Source organism: Sinohyriopsis cumingii, chromosome 3 (genome assembly GCF_028554795.1).
Source record: "Sinohyriopsis cumingii isolate HCF-2022 chromosome 3, ASM2855479v2, whole genome shotgun sequence".
Lineage (NCBI taxonomy): Eukaryota > Metazoa > Mollusca > Bivalvia > Unionida > Unionidae > Sinohyriopsis > Sinohyriopsis cumingii.
Window position 1 is genome coordinate 83,225,222 of NC_142963.1, and position 22,884 is coordinate 83,248,105.

At 34.9% G+C, this 22,884-nt stretch overlaps 1 protein-coding gene across 1 annotated transcript in view; it reads right to left on the reverse strand.

Moving 5' to 3' along the window:
• Positions 1–22,884, reverse strand: part of LOC149803209 (cholesterol transporter ABCA5-like) — a 120,621-nt gene that overhangs the window by 59,542 nt on the left and 38,195 nt on the right. Inside the window, exons 9-14 of the mRNA XM_089952835.1 lie at positions 21,127–21,279; positions 18,762–18,881; positions 16,783–16,921; positions 12,516–12,606; positions 2,633–2,772; positions 476–592 (exon numbers count right to left, since the gene is read on the reverse strand). Of these exons, the coding sequence (XP_089808961.1) occupies positions 476–592; positions 2,633–2,772; positions 12,516–12,606; positions 16,783–16,921; positions 18,762–18,881; positions 21,127–21,279 (760 nt within the window). The remainder of the gene's footprint in view (positions 1–475; positions 593–2,632; positions 2,773–12,515; positions 12,607–16,782; positions 16,922–18,761; positions 18,882–21,126; positions 21,280–22,884) is intronic.

Below are 22,884 nucleotides of genomic sequence, written 5' to 3' on the forward strand. Positions count from 1 at the left end.
GTTACAGCGTCCATCTTGGATGTGTGAGGTTGCAGGTTTGAATCCAAGCTGATTCATAAGAATGACTTAAAAAATGATACTAACAGCTGCCTTGCTTGGCACTCAGCATTAAAAGGTTAGTTTTAGGACTGGTCTGACTGGTGTCAGGATAATGTGACTGGGTGGGACATGATGCTAAATGTCTGTGGCATGATGCCCCAGTGCTAGACATCGCTATAAACTGCCACACTGTAGAAACTGTAGACATCGTAGCGATGTGACTGAAAAATTGTTAAAGCATATGCTTAATTCAAAATAATAGTGATTTTTTTTCTCAACCAAAGCCAAAGTTTTTTTCTGGTAGACTGCCAAATGCACAAGTGACATGTCTATTGTGCAACTGAAAAAGATGTAATAAATTTTAACAAGAGCTGGTCCCCCTCCAGTACTCCTTGTAAACAGAACAGTTAATTTTACAATCAACAAACACTCTTACCTAACTTTAGGAATACTTCTTCCAAGGTAGTCATGGAAACTCCATAATTCACTATCCCAAGTTCTTCTGCAGCAGTCATATTATTTAAATTTATTCTCTCAAGTGTTGAAAACAATTCTGAAATGAAAATTTAATAGAATACAGAATAGCTGAAATATACTGCACATGTGCATGATATTCAATTTTTTTCAGCAATGCAAAATAAAACAATTCAGTGGTTTTTTAATTGTATTCTTTGTTCTGTTTTCCAAATGAGGTCTTATGTAGAAATGTACTTCATAAATGTACTGTATATTCCTAACAATGAAATTGCATCAAAAATAAATCCAGTACATCAAATTTTCTTTAACTGTAGCTTCATGAGAGTTATTAACATCAGATTTGCTAGTTAAATTTGTATAAACAAGAGCCCCTAAAAAAACTTGAGACTCTACTGTCTGACAATAATTATTTTTCCTAAAATCCAAGATGAGACTGTTCCTACTTTTTAACTGCTGAGTGTTGGAACTGTCCCTGATTTTCAAATTAGCCAATACTGTGGATTTGTTGGATGTAAAATTGTCATGTCTTCTGGTGAAAATGCCATGTCCATATGGCTTTTTGTTTAGGAGGTGAAACAATTACAAGATTTTCAAGATGACTGCCATAGCAGCCATACTGGATGTCATAAGATCAGCAGACAGCTGGATTTGTGAGTTACTGGATGTATCCTCCAAGAAGAATTATTGTAAATATTACAGATGTTTTGATATTACTTATATATGTGTAATTTAGTGACCCCAGATGGTTTCAAATATTACAAGACACATGTTATTAATAATTTAGTTGTTTCTTTGTATTTTCCATTCTTGTTTTAGGCCACCTCATTCAAGTACCCTACACTAGAAAAGGGTATGTAATATATTGATTTGTTATGAAATTTACAGTTAGCACTTGTTAACCAATGAAGTAGTCAAACATTTATTCATTGCATTTGTTAATTTCTTATCAAAATAAAAAATAAAAGCACAACCAAAAATAGGTTGTATCATTGATTTGGTGCCCAAAATACATCTAAAACATGATCAGAAGATTACTGACAATATAGGCTGCAATTTCACTAAGTGGGCCCGATATTGCTCAGATGGGCAGTTGACATAATGTCAGCTTGTGAATACAAATTCATACATAATGAAACTGTCGAGGGTTAAGAAAAGCTATGACCACAGAGTTGTTATACTGTCTCTAAGTGTCATTTATCTTCTTTCACAGGCCACATAATTCATTATACAAACAACATTCTCCTCTGGATCTCTCCCTGCTCCTGGGAACCACACCCAGATTCATAACTTACAAAGCATTCACAGCCACATCCCTGAAGTATACACACTCACTGGGCATTATAAGAAGAGTTAATCTATGCATTGCCAAACAGTAGGGTCTCTTCTTACCTATCTAGAAACAACCCTTGAGTCTAATTTGGAAATCATTAAGATCCCCACCCAAGGGAGTCAAGGTGACTCAGTGGTAAGGCACTGGAATTGTGACCAGTTGCAAGTTTGATTCTAACCATCTGATCAGGCTGGATCATTATACATATGTAGATCTCATCCATTAATGGGTTCATCTGAGATCCTGAGGAAAAAGTTTACATACCAAATCTGATCAAAATCTGATCATAAATATGGCTTGTAGAGTGTTCACAAATCAGATGCAAGATTACCAAATTAATACATATGTATGTGGCTCATAAATGAATTCATACGAGACCTCGAAGACATAAGCTTGGCCAATCATATGCAAGGTCACCTTATTAATATCCATAGATGTTCTCCATAATCAAATGCATCTGCAGTCTTGACAATATAAGCCTAAATATCAAATCTAATCAAAACCTTATCAGAAATGTGGCCTCTAGAATGCAAGACATTCTCATTATTATGTGTGTATGTTGCTCATAATCAAACTTATCTGAGAACTTGATATAAACCTACATACTAAATCTCATCCCAATCTTATCAGAAATGAAGTATGAAGAGTGTTCACTAGCTAGTAAGGGATACAAACTGTGAAAGAAGCATGTATTGCTCTCTCTGAGAGATAAAAAGTCTTACAAGCATTTCATTCATAAATCACAGTGGTAGCACAAAATCTTAAGTAAAAATTATGTCTACTGACCAGAAAATCGTGACACCTCAGCAAGAGGTAGAGTAATATTCAGCTCCTTTCCATGGACCCTGCCTACTTCTGCTCCTGGCACGATGGAAGTGACCAGTTCTTTGACCTTCTCCAAATCACAGCCAGGTCTGATACTCATGCTGAAAGAAACAGCTTCAAACACATAAAATTCAGACCCATGTTTTCATAAGTACTGAATAAATGAAATGCTAAAATCTACACTGTCATTACATTTTGTAAACAGCTATATTTAGGAACTCAGATATTGAGCAGTCCACTTAATATACTACACACCTTATAAAGTCTTTTTATAAAATAATTCTAAGATAATGTTTTATTAACATTTCAAAGTTATCGATGACCTTCTGGGTGACACTTAAAATATCTGAACCTTATGTTTTAACCAGAAAGTTTTCCCCTTTACTTTTTGACACAAATTCATAAGTCTTTGTACAAGGCCGATTCATATTTTTTAAAAACTTGTAATTGGCACCATATAGCCATTATTGTGCTGAAGTGCTGTAAAATGCTACTACATACATACCTACACTGTATAGACTGAAATATATTTTGTGGCTGATGCACCTGTCACAGACAAGTGAAGCTTGAAAAGTCTTGCAGAATTTTATTAACTGTCTGTGGATTTGAGAAACCAACAGATTTTCAGATTTTATATGGATCTAAATCCACATTAAGAAGCCATAAAATGGTGTTTCATCTTTGTCAGAACTTGTAAATTACTGTTCACTCACTGTAAGAATTAGTCAAGTACTTTTTACTGGAAATTATATGCTACAAATCCAGCATCTTTATGATATCTTTGATCTTTACTGCTAAGTCCAGATATACACTAGAAAGTATCAGCTGTTAGAGTGTGAAACTGTGGATAGCTATTGTATCATGTACACAGGTTGACATGTGTTCTTCTAAGCAACAATGATAGTAGATTGGTCTGCTATTGACTTGGCTGAAACACCCACATTTACATAAGTAATGGTTTGCTTTGTTTTGGGGAGTTTAGGGTACAGCATCACTAATAATGTTGTATCATGCAAAGGCAAGTTGAGTAAAATGCCATGCCCAAGGACACTATGGTAGCTGATCCAGTCTGGTCTGGCACAGCAACACTAATAATGTTGTATCATGCAAAGGCAAGTTGAGTAAAATGCCAAGCCCAAGGACACACTATGGTAGCTGATCCAGTCTGGTCTGGCACAGCAACACTAATAATGTTGTATCGTGCAAAGGCAAGTTGAGTAAAATGCCATGCCCAAGGACACTATGGTAGCTGATCCAGTCTGGTCTGGCATATCTACACTAATAATGTTGTAGCGTGCAAAGGCAAGTTGAGTAAAATGCCATGCCCAAGGACACACTATGGTAGCTGATCCAGTCTGGTCTGGCACAGCAACACTAATAATGTTGTATCATGCAAAGGCAAGTTGAGTAAAATGCCAAGCCCAAGGACACACTACGGTAGCTGATCCAGTCTGGTCTGGCACAGCAACACTAATAATGTTGTATCGTACAAAGGCAAGTTGAGTAAAATGCCATGCCCAAGGACACTATGGTAGCTGATCCAGTCTGGTCTGGCATATCTACACTAATAATGTTGTAGCGTGCAAAGGCAAGTTGAGTAAAATGCCATGCCCAAGGACACACTATGGTAGCTGATCCAGTCTGGTCTGGCACAGCAACACTAATAATGTTGTATCGTGCAAAGGCAAGTTGAGTAAAATGCCATGCCCAAGGACACTATGGTAGCTGATCCAGTCTGGTCTGGCACAGCAACACTAATAATGTTGTATCATGCAAAGGCAAGTTGAGTAAAATGCCAAGCCCAAGGACACACTATGGTAGCTGATCCAGTCTGGTCTGGCACAGCAACACTAATAATGTTGTATCGTGCAAAGGCAAGTTGAGTAAAATGCCATGCCCAAGGACACTATGGTAGCTGATCCAGTCTGGTCTGGCATATCTACACTAATAATGTTGTAGCGTGCAAAGGCAAGTTGAGTAAAATGCCATGCCCAAGGACACACTATGGTAGCTGATCCAGTCTGGTCTGGCACAGCAACACTAATAATGTTGTATCATGCAAAGGCAAGTTGAGTAAAATGCCATGCCCAGGGACACACTATGGTAGCTGATCCAGGCGGATCTGATAATGGAAACTTAACCATTCTAGTCAAGAGTCTAACTCCCGAACTACCAAGCCACCATGACTCCCCTACATAAAGCAAATTAGTTTTCAAGCAATTAATTTACTTGAGCAATTATTTTACATTCAGAGAAGCACCATAGAAATTCTCACTAGCCACACCAAATATTTCAATTCTCTCAAACATTATGCTATGGCACTTGTTTAACCATTTTGTAAATTTTGGGGTCATAATAGTGCTGTAAAGCAATTTTGATGTTTATTTAGGGGCATATCACAATTTCTCAATACAAGATAGGCTACACATGGTAGCCAGTATAACTGGTAAAGGAGAAACATGGGAAAGCCCCTGTAAGAACCACCTACCTACAGGAAACTACTGGCAACCTTTCTGACAGACCCACACTGGCTGAGCCCAAGACTCAACCCATGAGGACTGAAGTGAGATGGTAGTGATCAGTAAAGGTGGGCGCTTCAGACCACTCAGTCACCTGGGGCAACTACTAGTTTTGTTTTTGTCAGGCAAAATCATTTAGTGCCTGTGAAAACTCAATCAACTACTAATTTTATCAATACAAAAGCTTAACATATTGACATCTACATTTTATTATCCAGCTGGTCCTGGAACAAAGATTTTTTAAACCTTTTTTCTCGCTTCTGCATCTTCTACATGAGAAAAATTGCTTGAAAAGTGTCGTAATATATGCAACTGAAGAGGTATGTTATTAGTACACCAATGTACAGTCTAACCTCTGCAATCCACCTTAAATAGTGTTCACATGGTCTCAACAGCAATTCCAATCTCCCCCAATAAAAGCCTCTAAGAAAAAGTAATGTATTAAATGATCACATGCTTTGCACGGTACAAAGGAAGTATTCCCCCAACCTATCCATCCAAGAGACAAAGATAAAGACGTGGAATGTGAAGTAACCCATACCAATAAGCATGCTTGTTTATATTCAAGTCAATCTTTTAGTATAACTTTAAACTGGCTAATCTCTTCATTATTACTTTCAAGTTTTTAATAAAACCATAATGTTGCTTTGCAAATTCATTGCTGGGGTAAATACTAGAAGGGATGTGCTGATTACCATATTAAATGTACTCAACATAAACAAATAATAAAGAACTCATTTTACCCTGAACTTGCTTCATTTTATCAAATTGGTCTACAATTTCTATCAGTGATTACTACATAATAAAAGTATGGCATCAAGATCACAGTAAGCTCTTCCTACATGTTGTTTATAATGGGAAAAATTGAATTTGGTTTCAAAATGCTGCTCATTTCTATTAAATACATGTATCATAATTATTGTAAGTAAAGAAAAGCAAAAACAAAAAAACAGCTAATTTTACTGTTGCTATAGTATCAGAAAGTCTGCATAAATCTGCATGCGGAAAATGCATTTTCATCCAAGAAAAACAATGAGTCCAGATATTCATCCATGTTTAAGATGAAGATGTTAATAGACACTTAATCATTAGGTAACTCTTTTTAACCCAAGAATAGACAACAGAACAATACTACAGTCACTATTTCACATAAAATATGGTACCACAAGTCTTTCAATAAAGGTGAATTTCAATCACTGGGTTGAGATTTTGTATATATTGTCAAAGTCTGAGACATCAAACTCCAATGCAGCAGCTGAACTAAACTACCTATAACCTTCTTGCACACATAATAAGAATGGTAAAACATGAAAAACAGTCGGAAAGCTTTAAGAAATATATGAAAGAAAACCTTTTTCTGCATTATATATTTATATTGTGAATTCTTTGAACATAAAACTGAGCTAATTCCTTGAAATACTACTACTACTACTGCTACTACTAATAATAACAATAATGTTATTTGGTGCATGGAATCTGTTCAAGACCAAGTTTGAAAGGTGAACCAACATTCAGAGGCCACCTTAGACCCATCCACAAAAGACTAGTTTGTCCTTTTCCCACAAGTGGCAAATTAAGACAGGTTTAAATTCAACGCAATTTACATGAATCAGATAAAAAGTAAAAAGACTGTCAAAGTTTTCATAACGTTGATGCAGAGCCCTAGATAAGGATTGGGATTGAAATGGGTTTTTATGTGTTTGTGTGTGTGTGTGTGTGTGTGATTTGGATTTTTAACATAGCTTTTAACAATTTTTCAGTCATATCACTACGATGTCTGCAGTGTGGCAGTTTATAGTGATATCTAGCACTGGGGCATCGTGCCACAGACATGTGGCACAATGTCCCACCCAATCACATTATCCTGACAGCAGGCCAACCATTCCTAACACTAACCTGTCAATGGTGAGTGCCAAGCAAGGCAGCTGTCAGTACCATTTTTGTAAGTCTTTGGTATGACTTGGCCGGTGATCGAACCTACGACCTCCCGCATCCAAGGCGGATGCTCTAACCACTAGGCCACCAGAGCGGTATTTTGTAGACTGCATAATCTAGAAATCGAAGGCATAATAAACACAACAATACATCGTCAATTAAACATCACATATCATGGTATGTATTAATTTGGAGACTAAGACACTATGCAAAATGTGATTTTGAACTTGCAATGCAATACACATCTGATGCTACAGCAAATTTTAGTCTGTAAGCATGATAAATATTTTATGACCAGTTGACAGTTACAATTATGACAGAGTTGGTACATAATCTTCCAAGAATGGGCAATCCTCCACAAAGTGATGTGCTCTCATCTGTTTAACTTTATATGGATATGTTTACTACTTATAGTTGTTCTGACAGATCACAACAATTCAATTCTTTGTTTCCTGTATGCACATGCCTTGATTCTCTCGTGCAAAACAAACTAACTGTTGTCTTCTGGCCTCCTGACACTAAGTTTTGATCTCAAACATATGACTATGCCCATAGCTTTTCAAAGCCTGAAAATAAATAGATTCACTGCTTCCTTTATTGCTGATGAGGTGGTGAATGAAAGCATTGTGTTAAAAAAAAAAACACAATAGTGATTTTATCTGTAAAATGTTTATGCAAACTATTCAAGCAGATACTTGTAGACACAGCGAAACATGTTCTGAAGTCCATCATTAAGACAAGCGATACTTGTAAACACGGAGAAAATGTCCTTTATTCCATGATTAAGACAAGTGAAACTTGTTAACAGTGAAACATGTCCTGTAGTCCATGATAATGACAAGTGATACTTGTAAACACAGTGAAACATGTCCCATAGTCCATGATTAAGACAAGTGATACTTGTAAACACAATGAAATATATCCCATAGTCTAAGATTAAGACAAGTGATACTTCTAAACACAGTGAAACATGTCCCACAGTCCATGATTAAGACAACTGATACTTGTAAACACAGAGAAACATGTCCCATAGTCCATGATTAAGACAAGTGATACTTGTAAACACAGTGAAATATATCCCATAGTCTAAGATTAAGACAAGTGATACTTCTAAACACGGTGAAACATGTACTGTAGTCAAAGATTAAGACAAGTGATACTTGTAAACACAGAGAAAGATGTTGAATAAGTCCAAGATTAAGAAAAGCGATAATCGTAAACACAGTGAAACATGCCCCATAGCCCAAGATTAAGACGTGATACTGGTAAACAGAGTTAAACATGGCCCATAGTCCAAGATTAAGACAACTAATCAGATGGACAAAAGGAGATTGTTTTGACCAGATTCCTAATTAAAAATACTAATCTTAGAAATCCAGTGCCACAACCAAACCAATTCCAAATCAGTTATGTCTTGTTTTATATTTAAAACAGTGGAATTCAAATTATGATCTCTCTTCATCTTTAACACTTGTTCAGTACTTATTTAATTGATTTTCTTTTCTATTTTGACCAAGAAAGGTTTCAAGTTTCAATAAATACTCAAAGACATGTTTTAATCAGTGCATTGATTTTTCACTCAGCCCTTGTTTTTAGATCTAAATATTCTCAGGAACAGACAGAAAATTTTGCTGGTCTCATAGACTTTTCTCTGTTCAGTAAAGAATCTGCACCAGCCAGCCTCTGTCCTGATCCAATCATTTCTCTTTTTTTTGGTGCCATCTGACAATCACTGACCTAGTGTGATCTCTATCACTGAACAGGCTAGCTTTTTGGGAACTATCTACAAAGTCAGCAAAGATATAGCTTGCTACAGTTTGCATCTTCTCTACTCTGGCAATATTGGCAGTTTTCTCAGACATCGTCTGTGGCTGGTACCCCCATCTACATCTGACTAAATAAAATACTGCTCAAAATTTGCATGAAAATGATAAAATTCTTTCAAGTAATTTTTATTTGTAAACCAATCGTTCACATCTCAATGCAAACACTATAATTGCCATTTACACTCCATGTGAATGGCATACCCAATATTAATTCTGCACTATGAATTTAGAATTGAATAAGCCTACTAGCAATCTTTATCCAAATGCATACTGGGATGGTGGACTAGTCCACTTTTGAGGTGTGAATGCCATAGGAGCAACCCATTTTGCTAAATGATCTCTTAGAGAACTGTCAGAAGCCAACCAATAGTATGAAACAGGTCATTCCTTCAAGTGCAAAGTGATTCATTACTTTGAAAACTGAGTCTTCTTGTGATTCACAATAATCAACAAACATCCCTGTGACTGGACTAAGAATGTCAAGTGATTAGCATTAGCCAAACCAATCACTTAGAAAGGAAATTGATACAACAAAGTGTTTACATTGAAAAATATTTAATCATTTTCGTGCCAATATATGCAGGTAGAGAGATATAGACAGGGGTACAAGCTACAGAGGGTCCTAGAGGGATGATGTTGGTAAGCACTGGCAGTCAAGCTGGCCATCCCACATGCAAACTTCAGCACCACATTATATTCCTTACAAATGGCAAGGTTATGAATTCATTTTCCTTGATAAATTTCAGTAGGTGTGAAACCATTCACTGACCAAGCAACACAGTTTCTATGCATACATCAATACAAAAGGTGGAGATTCAAATAAAATAATACTTATCTTAGTAAAGATAATTTTAATCTTCAATGGCCATAAATAACTATTAGGTGTGTGCCTCTGATTTTTGTATGTGGATATAGAGGATCTCAATTGGGTAATGATTTAATATTGAATTTATTCAATGAGTTTCATAAATTAAATATTAAATCATTACCCATTTGAGATTCGTTTTATCACAAGTTTTTATTTCAGTGGAAATTATTTAGATAGAAAGAACAACGAATATTTTTGTTCATTCTGACTGACAGATGGTACACCTTTCATTTGTTGTGCATAAAATATAGTCCCAAACAAAGATGAACTAGTAAAGTAGATTGTACATTTTTACAAACTATAAACCAAAGAAAGAGCTTCAATCTGAATAAACAGAACAGTAGACCTAGAGTACATGTTTACCCTAAAATGTCACTTGCTGTACTAAACGTTACATTGTTGCGATTTTTATGTGAAATAGGATTACTGGATGCAGAAATTCCCACATTTACTGCAATGCATTTGTGACCGGATATTTACAGTAATTGACTAGAACAATAAACTGTACATAAGACACAAACAAATTTCTTTTTGAGTCGGATTTGCATCCCATATATACTGCGTAAAGATGCTGTGGATGGATAAAGTTCTGTCAGTTAGGAGACCCATTTATATCCTAATTCTTCTGTGAACAGAGGTGAGTTTATTTACTTTTGTAAGTTCACATTTAAACCACGCTTGTATGTATGGTGGATTTTATATCTATGTTACGGATATACTGCTCCCTCTCCCCACCCTGCCATCAAATAAGCAATACCCTTAGTTTTACTTCTTATTGTTGTTCTTGTCTTGTAGTTTTATGCCATGTTTCTCATTATGATATTGTTATACATGACATAACAAACCCCTGTGGGGGTAACATATCCATATTCAGACAGCGGAGGTAATTTTTCATCAATTTCCTTTCCTGAGTCAAGTTAAAAAATTACTGCCAAAAATGTTCATTCAAAACCAAACATTCAAGAAAGCAGGGTTTGAAAATGTTTTTTCATGATCCCAGCCAATCAGTAAAGAGGATACAGCACATTAATTTTACACCCTTATTTGGACCAATCAGAATCACATAAAGTGATATATTAACATGTGGTAATACCAAAAATATGAAACTGCACATACTATAAGAAAACTATACCTACTATGTGATAACTATACAAATTGTATCATAGGCTGTATATCAAAATATCCATTTTGTATGTGTATCTATACATATTGTATCACAGGTTGTCTTATACATATTGTATCATAGGTTGTGTATCAATATTCATTTTTATGTGTATCTCTATATGTACTGTATCATATGTTGTGTACCACAATATACATTTTTATGTGTATCTATAAATACTGTATCATGGGTTGTTTATTGTAATATCCTATTTATGTGTATCTATACATATTTTATCATAGATTGTGTTATACATATTGTATCATAGGTTGTGTTATACATATTGTATCACAGGTTGTGTATCAATATCCATTTTTATGTATACATACTGTATTATGGGTTGTGTATCATTATATCCTTATGTATCACAATAAACATTTATTTATGTGTATCTATACATATTGTATCATAAGCTGTGTATCACAATATCCATGCATACATGATACATGCCAATCATTTCACAAATAAATTTCAGCCTCTTTAGAGTCTTCTTTTACAGAAGTTATATACAGCCATATTTGGACACCTGTAATGTACAATTTGAGGTAATACCTCAAAATTCAAACATATCACAACTTTTCAGACTCCAAAGGAAGGCATGTCATTTAATTCTAAATCAATCTACAGACAATATTCAGGATGTAATGAATTTTACCAATACATAAAAGAATATTCCCCAGAAAAGCCAAAATTAAGTCTGAAGTGCCTAGGAAAGCATTTCTATCAAACTAAGCAACATCTTTCCTCAAAGAGATGCATGCTGATGGTACTCCAAATTTAAGGTTGGTTGGAAGTAAAAATTACCTTAAGCCAAAACCAAAGAAGCAATTTTGCTTAAAAAGAGTACAACTCTCAAAATAATGGTTCACTGGTATGGAACAACATTGACAGTAACATAAGGCAGGTTACTACCAGATCTTCTTTTCATAATCAATGTCTCAAATGGATGAAATCTTAAGACAGTCAAATAGTTCTGAGTAACATAAATACTTTCTGCTTTTCTCCCTATTAATTTTTTCTCACAGGTGAATTTTTAGTTCGATATGACGTTTTAAATATGTTAAAGAGCTGACTAATGCTTGAACAGTGAAAATTTTTATTTAATTTTAAAAAAAAACAAATACCTGCAAGCATTAAGAAATTATAGACCATAAGGCTACCGGAATGAAAAGCTGTGTGCAAAAAAGCATTTTTTTGTTTTGTTGAGGTAAAGCGATTCATCATTTTTAAAAAAAAATTATTTTTAATATTTAGGCTTCCTTCAGTTATTTTAGATTTCTAAATACAAAACTTTAGGTTCTTCAAGGTTTCTGAAATCCACTTCCAACTCTATATATATTGTATATCTTACACATAACAGGGTACACTAATATATCCCAGCTGGTAATCACACATATGTCAAGTGTGTCACATATAGATATATCCTACTTAATCTCCCACATATGCAAAAATGTTTCAAAATGTTTCACATAATATCCCACTTACTTTCTTGCATACACAAACAGTGTTATATATGTTAAAACTTTATACTCACCCAAGATGGTATCCTATGCCAAATTTGTTCTTCAAATACAAAGAGGACCCACAACATCTTAGTTTTCCCTTGCTAATAATAGCTTTACGATCTGTTGTTAAGAAAAAGGTATAAAAAAATGTACAGTAAGGTTGGGCATTTTTCACAAAACTGAGCTAAAAAAACTGCAAGAAAGCTGCATGCTCTATCCCCTAGTAATTTCACAAAATATTAAACAATTGTGTAGGTAATTAGGAACCCTTATATGGAATTAAAGCTGTTTTAATTCTGAGTATGACATTATTATACTGCTGATCATGGCAGCCTTACACAAGTATATGTTTATAAACTACACTGGTCATGCATTCATAAACAAGTTATCTTATCATTTCATATATCACTGCAAAAAGAAATTGCTCCTTTACTTTATGAGGCTTTGTCAGGCTGGAGCCTAATTATGTAATCAAATACCATCATGTCTCACTACCTGCAAATGCAGGCAAGAATATAACAATAACTGCCTGGCTCTTGAAAGTCATAAAAGCTAACTAGCCTTGGGGAAAAGTCCTGTGATTATGTTCAAGCAAAGCAGGTCTTGAACTTTTGAAAAGATTGCAGTTTATATTGAAAATGTCACTACAGTAGTCCCCCTCTTGAACGGCCCCCTGACCAGCGGCCACCCGCTCCTTACAGCCAGAATCCGTTGGCACCGACGAGTTTGTGTTCAAAAGTACCCCTCGCGAAAGGCCACCCGGCTAACGCGACCAGCGGCCAGCATATTAGTGCAAAATTATAAAATTTACCCCTCACAAGCGGCCGCATTTTATTTGAATATGTATCCAGAATCAGTATTTTATTCATAACATGTGTTAAGTAATCCGATTTCTGTTTCCCGATGTCAGGTTTTCGTTACTGAAAGAAGTGTTGAGTAAAGTACATTTACCACTAAGGTTAATATTATATCATTTACACCTCACGAGAAGCCAAATTTATTCCATAAAAACCGAGAAAGACTCAAATTTTAATCCATACAAAAGGGTACGTACATGTAATCCAATTAGCCTTACTGCTGTGTTATCATAAGATGTCCGGTTTAGTCACTCTGATAATTGTTAAGATTACAATTATTGAACAGTAGTAACAGCTGAGAAGTGGCAGTATCTATGTACAATACCCAAGTCAGCAGGAAAATGGTTTTCATAGCCTTTATGGCTTCCCTTAGTAAGATATTGAGCTTGTTCACTTTGGTAATCAGTGGCTATTACTACTGATAATAATTGTCAAAATTACGAATCCTAGCGGCTGCGAGGTCAAATCTGCGTGATGTTAATGGTACATATTGAAGCCGTTTTGGCTTCTCTCACTTAGTGTAAAGAAATGTATAAAAACAATATGGTACCAGACTGCAACAAAACGAATCAAGTGACAAGATCACTTCCTTTAAAAATGCACGGCAATTTGTTTAGATGCTTACAAAATTGTTTTATCAGTATTGTAGTTGGCAACATGAATAACTTACTGCAAAAAGATCAACATGTCATCGAGGAAAATAAAAATTCTCAGTTTAGAGGAGAATGTGAAAGCAATTCAACTGACGGGGGTGGGTGGGTGGGTGTCGTCGTAGATCCTTGCAGAAAACTAACGTCGGGAAGACTCAGATAAACAATATCATGAAAGATAATGAAACAATTCTGCAGAAGTGGAAAGGTGAAATGGACGGAGAAAGGAAGATTGTTTAAGCCAGGAGATGTTTGTATCCTGATTTGAAAGACAAGAAAAAGCAAAAATTTTGTCAGTTGAATTGGCATATGACGACTTTACTGCAAGTAACGGATGGTTGCACAGATTTCAAGTGCGACACAATATCAAGTGTTATGTCCTTAGCGGCGAATCAGCTGATGTTAATAATGAAGTTGTCGAAGATTGGAACAAAAGACTAAACGATATATGCAGGGGATATGACAGCAAGGATATTTTTAATGTGACGAGACTGGTTTGTTTTTTAGACTTACCAACAAAGTGACAGATGATGTGAACTGTAACATAATTATAAAGACAGTTTTAAAACTATATCAATGGTTATTCATAGCATTCTTTTGAAAATGATGACAAAGTTTGTTTTAAATTTATTTCACATCATGCATGTGATTTTTTAATTAAAATATTAAATATTTAAAATTAAATGTACTTGTGACTTTTTCATATGTATTTACTATTCGCATTTGTCATCCCCCTCTAGAAAGGCCACCCGCATTATAAGGCCACTTCCCTGCTGCATTAGGGGTGGCCTTATAAGAGGGGGACTACTGTATTTTAAGAATTGTACAATTGTCTGCAAGATGCTGACCAGCAACTAAAACAGTACATGTTCAAATCCTACCATTAGATCAGGCTAGCCTGGGTCTGGTATCATGGTGTGTCATTACGCAAGGCACTTTACACCAATGGCATTGGCACAAAATAACCTACTTGACATGTTCCTGTGTCATAAAACACCAACCAAGATAAGTCTGTTCTTATTGGTAACTGTTGCGCATTGAAATCAAGTTGATGTGACCACCAATATAAGAGATTTCTTTGTAATTGTTGAGTACTGAAACTAGGTTGATATGACCATCCATTCAGGAGGAGGGGTAATAAGATGTCAGACTGGCATCATTTTCATTTACCACTAGCTAAACATCATAATAAGTCTTTTGGAGAAAACTTGTTTTGATATTACATTCCATTCTGGAGAAGTGTCAATAACAAGATTTTCAAGATGGCTGTCATAGTGGAAATAGGTGAAGTCAGAATGGCTTAACTTGTATTTAGGACCAAACTAGACATCAAAAGAAGTCTTTTAGAGACAAGCCATTGTTAATATGACCCTTCATTCTGAAGTAGTGATAATGTGATTTTTGAGATGTTAACTGTCGTAGTCATACTGGATTTTGGAGCAATTCCATTTTCAATTAGGACCAGTTAGACTTTGGGATGAATGTGTGCATATAGTTTCATGGCAATCTTCCAAGTAGTCCAGGAGAGGTAGTGATAACAAACATGTGCTAAAGTATGGGAAACATATGAAAGAAAACTGGCCTGCCTGTAAGCTTTCTGATCTATGGCCAATAGTGTTAAAAAATACCCAAACCCTTATCTATTCTTTGCATGTTGTATTTGTTTATACCTAAACTTACTTGGCATTAGATAGCCAGAATTATGGGGAGGTGCCATTAAGCCCTATACATATACATGTACATACATACAAAGTTCTGGGTTTGTAGAAAACTCATGTCCACCAATGCAGACTAAAAAGTCTACGCAGAAAGATAAAAAATTCTGAAAATCTTTTGGAATGAAATAATGGTTTAAAAATATAATCAGGTTGACAACACATGTCAGTAAATATGCAAATTTCATTTCTCTAAGTGGTTTTCACTTAAATATGCTAATAAGATCTTGCTAAAGGATCTTGAAAATAAAAAAGTTTTAAATATGAATTAAAAAATGCATACAAAACTCCATCTGAGTACCTTAAGTTCTGTTTGCCTTTCTGTGCTCACAAGGCTTTTGACACAAAAAAATAAGTCCACACCTTGCAAATATATGTATAAAAAAATTCAAAAATCTGCAAAAGGAAATCATAATATAATTAAGGTGAGCTAAATGTGACAACCTCACATGTATTTTTTTGTAAGTGTGCATAAATGAGCTAACTAATTTTCTGTCAAAAAAGTCAAAGACCAAAAGTGCATAAGTATTTTAAAAATTGAAAATCACTGAAAATTTAATCAGGTCATCTGCAAGTGCATAGTCAACAACTTTCATTGTCTACATTTAGTGGGTTTTGCATAATGTTGCTAACAAGCTTCTTAGGACATGGACAGAACCAGATCAAGAAGCCTTCTCTGCATGCAGTGGGGGCTAAAAATAATAATAATAATAATAATAATAATAATGTTACTACTACTACTACTACTAATAATAATAATAATAATAATATCTCTTCAAACATATTTTTATATGACATTTTATTATTATGTGCTTTGATTGGTTAAATTTCCAGAAGCTGTATTTGCTAATAAAATTTAAAATTAGTTATCACAGTCATCAAAAAGTCAATAATTTTACAGTCTCACCAGTAGACTATGCCACACCATAGTGAAAAGTATTCCTAAGTCAATGCTGCCAGAAAAGCAATACTTACATCACATATGGAATTCACTGCTGAAGCACTAGCAACCCTGTCATGAACAATCAAAACAACAGTGATGATGATACTACCGCTGCTGATAATAATACAAACCTGCCAAAATATCTGCTTCATCCATGAAGTGAGTGGTCAGCAGAATAACCCTGCCAGCCTTTCTTTCCTGAAGCAGTGACCAGATGTGTCGTCTGGAATGGGGATCCATCCCTGCTGTGGGCTCATCCAAGAATATTATCTAAAAATTTAGAACAATGTATTATTTTAAATATGGACCATTCCAGTGGCCTAGTGGATATAGCATCTGCCTCTGATGCAGGAGGTCGTGGGTTCAAACCCCAGCAGAGTTATACCAAAGACTTATAAAAATGGTACTAACAGCTGCCTTGGTAGGCACTCAGCGTTAAAAGGTTAGTGCTAGGACTGGTTGACCTGGTGTCATGATAATGTGACTGGGTGGGGACATCATGCTACATGTCTGCAGCATGATGCCCCAGTAACAGACATCACAATCAATGGCCACATGACAGACATCATAGCAATATGACTGAATTTCTTTTTAAAGTTACATTAAAAATACAAATCACATACACACATACATTTTAAATATGAAAAGAGTTCCTGCAATAGTTAAAACTAAATTTGTGTTTATAAAGTATGTATGCCCTTACAGTATAACAAAACCATAATGTAATCAACAATTAGGTTGGCACAACTTCATGAAGCCTTTAGTAGTCTCCAACAGCTAATGTAAACATTATCATGCAGAAAATAAATTCAGGCTGAAGTAATCTTCACAATGAAATGGTGGTCCCTTTCTTACCAATTTTTATTGTGGTTCGAAATTTGTAGCTTTACATCTTTTAAACTTAACTTTTAATCAAAACTGTAGTCATTATTGTGCTGATTCGTCATTAAAATACATGCATGCATACATACATACATATGTACGTACATACATACATACATACATACATACATACATTACTGTGACAGGACACAGAAGACATGAAATAATCAACTTTTTTGAATTGATACAAATCAGAGATTATTTGTCTTTAATTCCTACTACTTAAAATCTGCTGCAGAAGCTATCATCTTTGTCCATTGTTAGAAGACTTATTTTACTGACAAAAAGTCACAGGCTTTGTATAACCTAGGAATGATTGCCAATCTTACAAGCATAGTTAATGCATTATTAATTACATTGATTAGTCACTATGGTTGAGGCATTATATGAACAACAAGTCTACTTGTCTAATTCCAATACTCATTAACATGTACAATACACAGTTACACAGCTCAGGGTAATCCAAAACAATATAAAACATACAATCATTAATAAATAAAAAAATGTATCACTGAATATACATTTGATTCCTACTTCCAACTACACTGGTCATAAGGTTAAGTTGTTTAGGCTAGGATGTACATACAGCATGGAAATATCTGTGTGGTCATGAGCTAAAGACATATACTATGTTAGCATGGGTAGAACAATTAAAAATCCATGGTTGTCCCTGGGCAACTAGATTTTCAGATTTTTGGGGTTGTCCAGTAAATTACTGCATTTCCCCAGGACTGCTGTTATCAAAATTATCTATATCTATAAAAACAGTTCTGAATGCACACAATACTTGTAAGTCACCATCAGTCCAGGTAATGGGAAGTGTCACACATGCTGACACACTTATCAAATCTATTTGAGACCAGCAAATAAATGATATGGAACCAATTTCTTTTTTATAGATGATGTCTTGTTGTCCAGCAGATTTAAACTAGTTGGCCACCACTGACCAAAAACTTAACCATAGTTTATATTTATTACGTTTACATCATTACAGTGGATGCTGTCATTAATATGATACTTTAGCCAAATATAAACTTTCCACTTTGGATGTTTTTTTTAATTGATTATCCCTCAAATGATGGTTTGCAGCTGTACTATACTATAGTAGGCAACAAAAATTGTAATTTGCTTGATTCTTTATACTTGCCATATTCTCTTAGCTAAAATTAGTAAAACAAAAACAACTGACCTTTAAAATCCCACCCACCACAATTTTAATGGTAGTTACCTTTGGATTTCCAATCAAAGCTATGGCCACTGACAGTTTTCTCTTTTGACCACCACTCAGATCCTTGGATCTTGTGTTCTCCTTGTCCATCAGGTCTACATTCTCTAATGCTTTGGATACCTGCAAAATTCAAGAAGATTTGTACCTGATTACACTTGATCCAACTTTCCAGTCATGGCAACTATATGACACGACTGAACAGGTTCAATTAGACAGGTACATTTTTATTATAACTTTCTGTATCTTTGAGCCTGTCAAAAAATTTAATATAGAAAAAATAAACAAAATGAAATGCAGCTGTTTGTGCAGCATGCCAGACACCTGCAGATATATAGAAGTAACAGTGGTAAATGACAGATACATAAATGATTCAGTTACTGAGCAATGAACATACTGTAAAGTCCAGACACTCATAGATTACTGTCTCAGTGAAATCAAAGCTGCCTCTGATAAAGTGTACTGATGTAATTCTCTGTTATATTTTAAAAGTTTTAGGTGTTTTCATCATCTAAAACACATTCCAAATCCATGCCAGATGGCCACTGTTCCGGAAGGCTGCTGTCTGTCATTGGTGAGCAGAAAATGGCTGCTGTGAAGGCAGCAATTAATAGTGATGCTTGATACACAGTGGAAGGTATTTATCTTATGATAAACACTACTTCATCAGCTGTTTTTAATATATTGATGAATCATTTGACGCTCACAATGGTTTCTACAAGATGGGTTTGTTGATGGCTGATAAAAAAAAAAGGGATTTTGAACCAGACAGAGGAAAAAATAATAAAATCTGAATAGGAGAAAATGAGCAGAGACCAAATGTGGCTTGATGTTTTCGGACTGTCAAGAGAGTTTTATATACATTTTGCAATGCATAAGGCCAGGTCATTCATGTACCTGTGCCTGACTCTGTTAGTATCACTGGCACTTTATATGTCTCCAAAGTGTTGCAAAAAATTGTGTCCAACTGTATCCACCCATTCCATGCCAATGCATTGACACATAAAACCACTGTCTGAAGAGACTTACTTAAGGAGCACAGCATCTAAACTTTGCCACATCATCCATGTAGCCCTGAAGTGTGCACAGGTTTAGGGGGAGTACTTTGATATATACACTGATGTTCTGGTTGCTAATAAAGAACTTGGTTGTACAACATGCTAATATTCAGAACTTTTCAATTACTAATTATATAATAAAGGTATCTAAACATTTATGTACATGATGATCATATGATGTACATGATAATCACATGATGTACATGATGATTACATGAACTCAATGGAAGATCCCCAAAGTCCTACAAAAACTTCATCAAATAATAAAAATAAATGAAATTTGTTTACAATCTGCTGAATGTGTTTCCAATATTTGACATCCAAAGAACTGCAAAATAGTTTCCATCCCTTTTATCATAGCCTATTCAACTTTAAATAGTGCTGAATATTCATTCTACATGTCCTTTACAATCAACAAAAGGCAAATTGTATATTGTCTGAAGATTAAAATGTTTGCACTTAGTGACTGAAAACTGTAAAAGAAATTGTGCAAATGACAATAATATATGTAATCTTGTCACATGTGCCATAAATCTCCTAATGCATATAAACATTTGCAATTTGCAGAAAAATTTGCAGGCATGGTGTAATGTAACAGTAGCCAAGAAATCCAAAAGTTGGTTGCAGTTGGAGTTGGTTCTTTAATAAAACAATGAAAAATAAAATAATGTTGACAAAAATGATTAGATAACTTCATTTCTTTGAAGATATGTATCCTCTACGCTAACTGACTTTGATATTCTATGGCTACTATCACATTTCAACAAACTGATATATATGTCATCGGAAGCTGAAAATGTGTTTACTTGCTTGTGTCAGAATCTGATTCCATGAGGTAAAAATAACCCAAGTAAGTATGGTCTGACTAAGGCAATTAAATTTTAATTTGTGTAAAAGTATGGGCTGCTAAGTGTGCGAGATACTCCTCAAAATTTGACTTCCAGTTCCCATCAGTCAACTGGAGAGCACGCTACACAATGCTATTTATTTCTGAAGTAAGACATCCACCCATAAATCAGGGTGGATGTCTTACATTGTTGGACTTGGGTTAGAGACTTGAAGTGTTTCAATTGTTTTTCCCCAACCCCATAAAATTATTTGCTCATTTTCTTCTCATATAAACCCAGTACTGCAAATTCCTTTGCCCCTTTACTTCTCATATAAACATATGATAAAATTCCTTGCCCTTTTTCAGCTGATATAAATCAGCATTATGATTTTCTTTTGTCTTTCTTTACCAATTGAAAATCCACATTATATGAACCATTTTCATTTCCTTGACAAGTCAAGATTATTGAAGTTCCATGTACCTCATTATCCACATTCTGATCTGGAACTCCCTTGATGGATGCAAACAAGGACAGATGCTCTCGGCATGTCAACTGATCAAACAGGATGTTGTGCTGGGGGCAGATACCAGTCATTGTGCGAATACGAGCCATGTCTACAGCTTTGGATACATCCTTTAACAATTTAAATATACAGCCATTTTAGAAATCTATGAACCTCACAGTTTGAAAATTGCTGTCAATCCATCTTAATTTGTGGTAGTATCAAATTTAACAGACTTCATAGTTGATGCAAACCATGAACTAAACAACGATCCATCCAAGAAAACGGGAATTCTTATTAGCAGTATAAAAATGTCATCATTCACAAAATAAAAAAACAAAAAACTGTTACAGTCAAAAATAAATTAATTCAAAGTATTTTATAACTGCTGTCTTTGAAAAATGGCTTTTCTGTTAAACTAATGAAACCTATCAAGAATAACTAAACTAGGAACTGGGGGTTGGGGAGGGTTGGGAAGGAGACATGTAAATAACCAACAGTTTGATTTAAGTTTCCCTCTGTTTGTTTAATAAAAATAATAATTTAAAATCGAGTACTGTTCAGCTGTCATACAAGAGTGTTCTTTACCAAAATACCGAAATTATTCACAAGTCTGACACATCTTGTATGAACACCAATGAATGATTCTATTTATTACATGTAAAGTCTTTTTTGTTAACTTTGGGAAACTGCTTTAGGTCAAAAACCTAATCAGATGCATCTAAAATTATACATGTGAATATTGGGAAAATGAGGATGTAATGACAGGTGTAAGACATCATATCTCATTAGTTAAATATGCAAGAGTCCCTTGATGGGAATGATGCTTTAGTGGCCAAAAAGGGATATCCAGGAATATATGCTCAGTTTCTTCTGTCCTTTTAATGTTTTAACTGCTGATTCTTAAAAAGCATCATTTATATCTTAAGAAACTCCAAAATACCAAATTTGGTAACAAAAAGTTTTCTTACATTTCTGAGTTAACATCTTTACAAGGTACCTGAAAGTGTAATACAATTTTTTTTGTCAGTACCTTTGACCTTGAACCTGTCTTAAACAGTGTCGATACATACCCATGTGCTAACTTGGATTAAATCTATGCTTAATATTTATTTGACAAAAGGTAGTTACAGAAGTGATATCATTCATTGTATTCTCCAGATATATTAGAGAACTGGATTTAACCAAAGTCTATTCAGATTTGCTTGTGTTATCATAATCACCAGCCAGGACAGCTAAACTAGAAAAAAGTCAAGACCTTTGCCCTTGTAATCAAAGTCTGATGATCAGCTTCTTCATTGGAATGGAGCTAAATACAAAGTATGGTCCAAATTCATCATGCATGTTAAACTCAAGCCAATTTCATTTAAGATCAACTAGAAATAACACCACATAAATATGACCATCCATTCATGTGAAGTATTTATAACAAGATTTTCAAAGTGACTGCCATAGTGGCCAAACTGGATGTATTCAGATCACCATTTTCATGCATTATGACCTTGGGATGAATATATTTCAAGTTGCATCACAATCCTCCCTATAGCCCAGGAGAATTAACAATAAAAAACTTGTGCTAATAGACAGATGGGGGATGACAGGCAATGGACAGGAGGGCAAAGGCACAGTTTTTAACAGAAATTTCTTTGTAGCTATAAGAGGCTAGTATCTCAGCTAGTCCAGCTGAATCATTACTTTGTAGCTATAAGGGACTAGTATCTTAGCTAGTCCAGCTG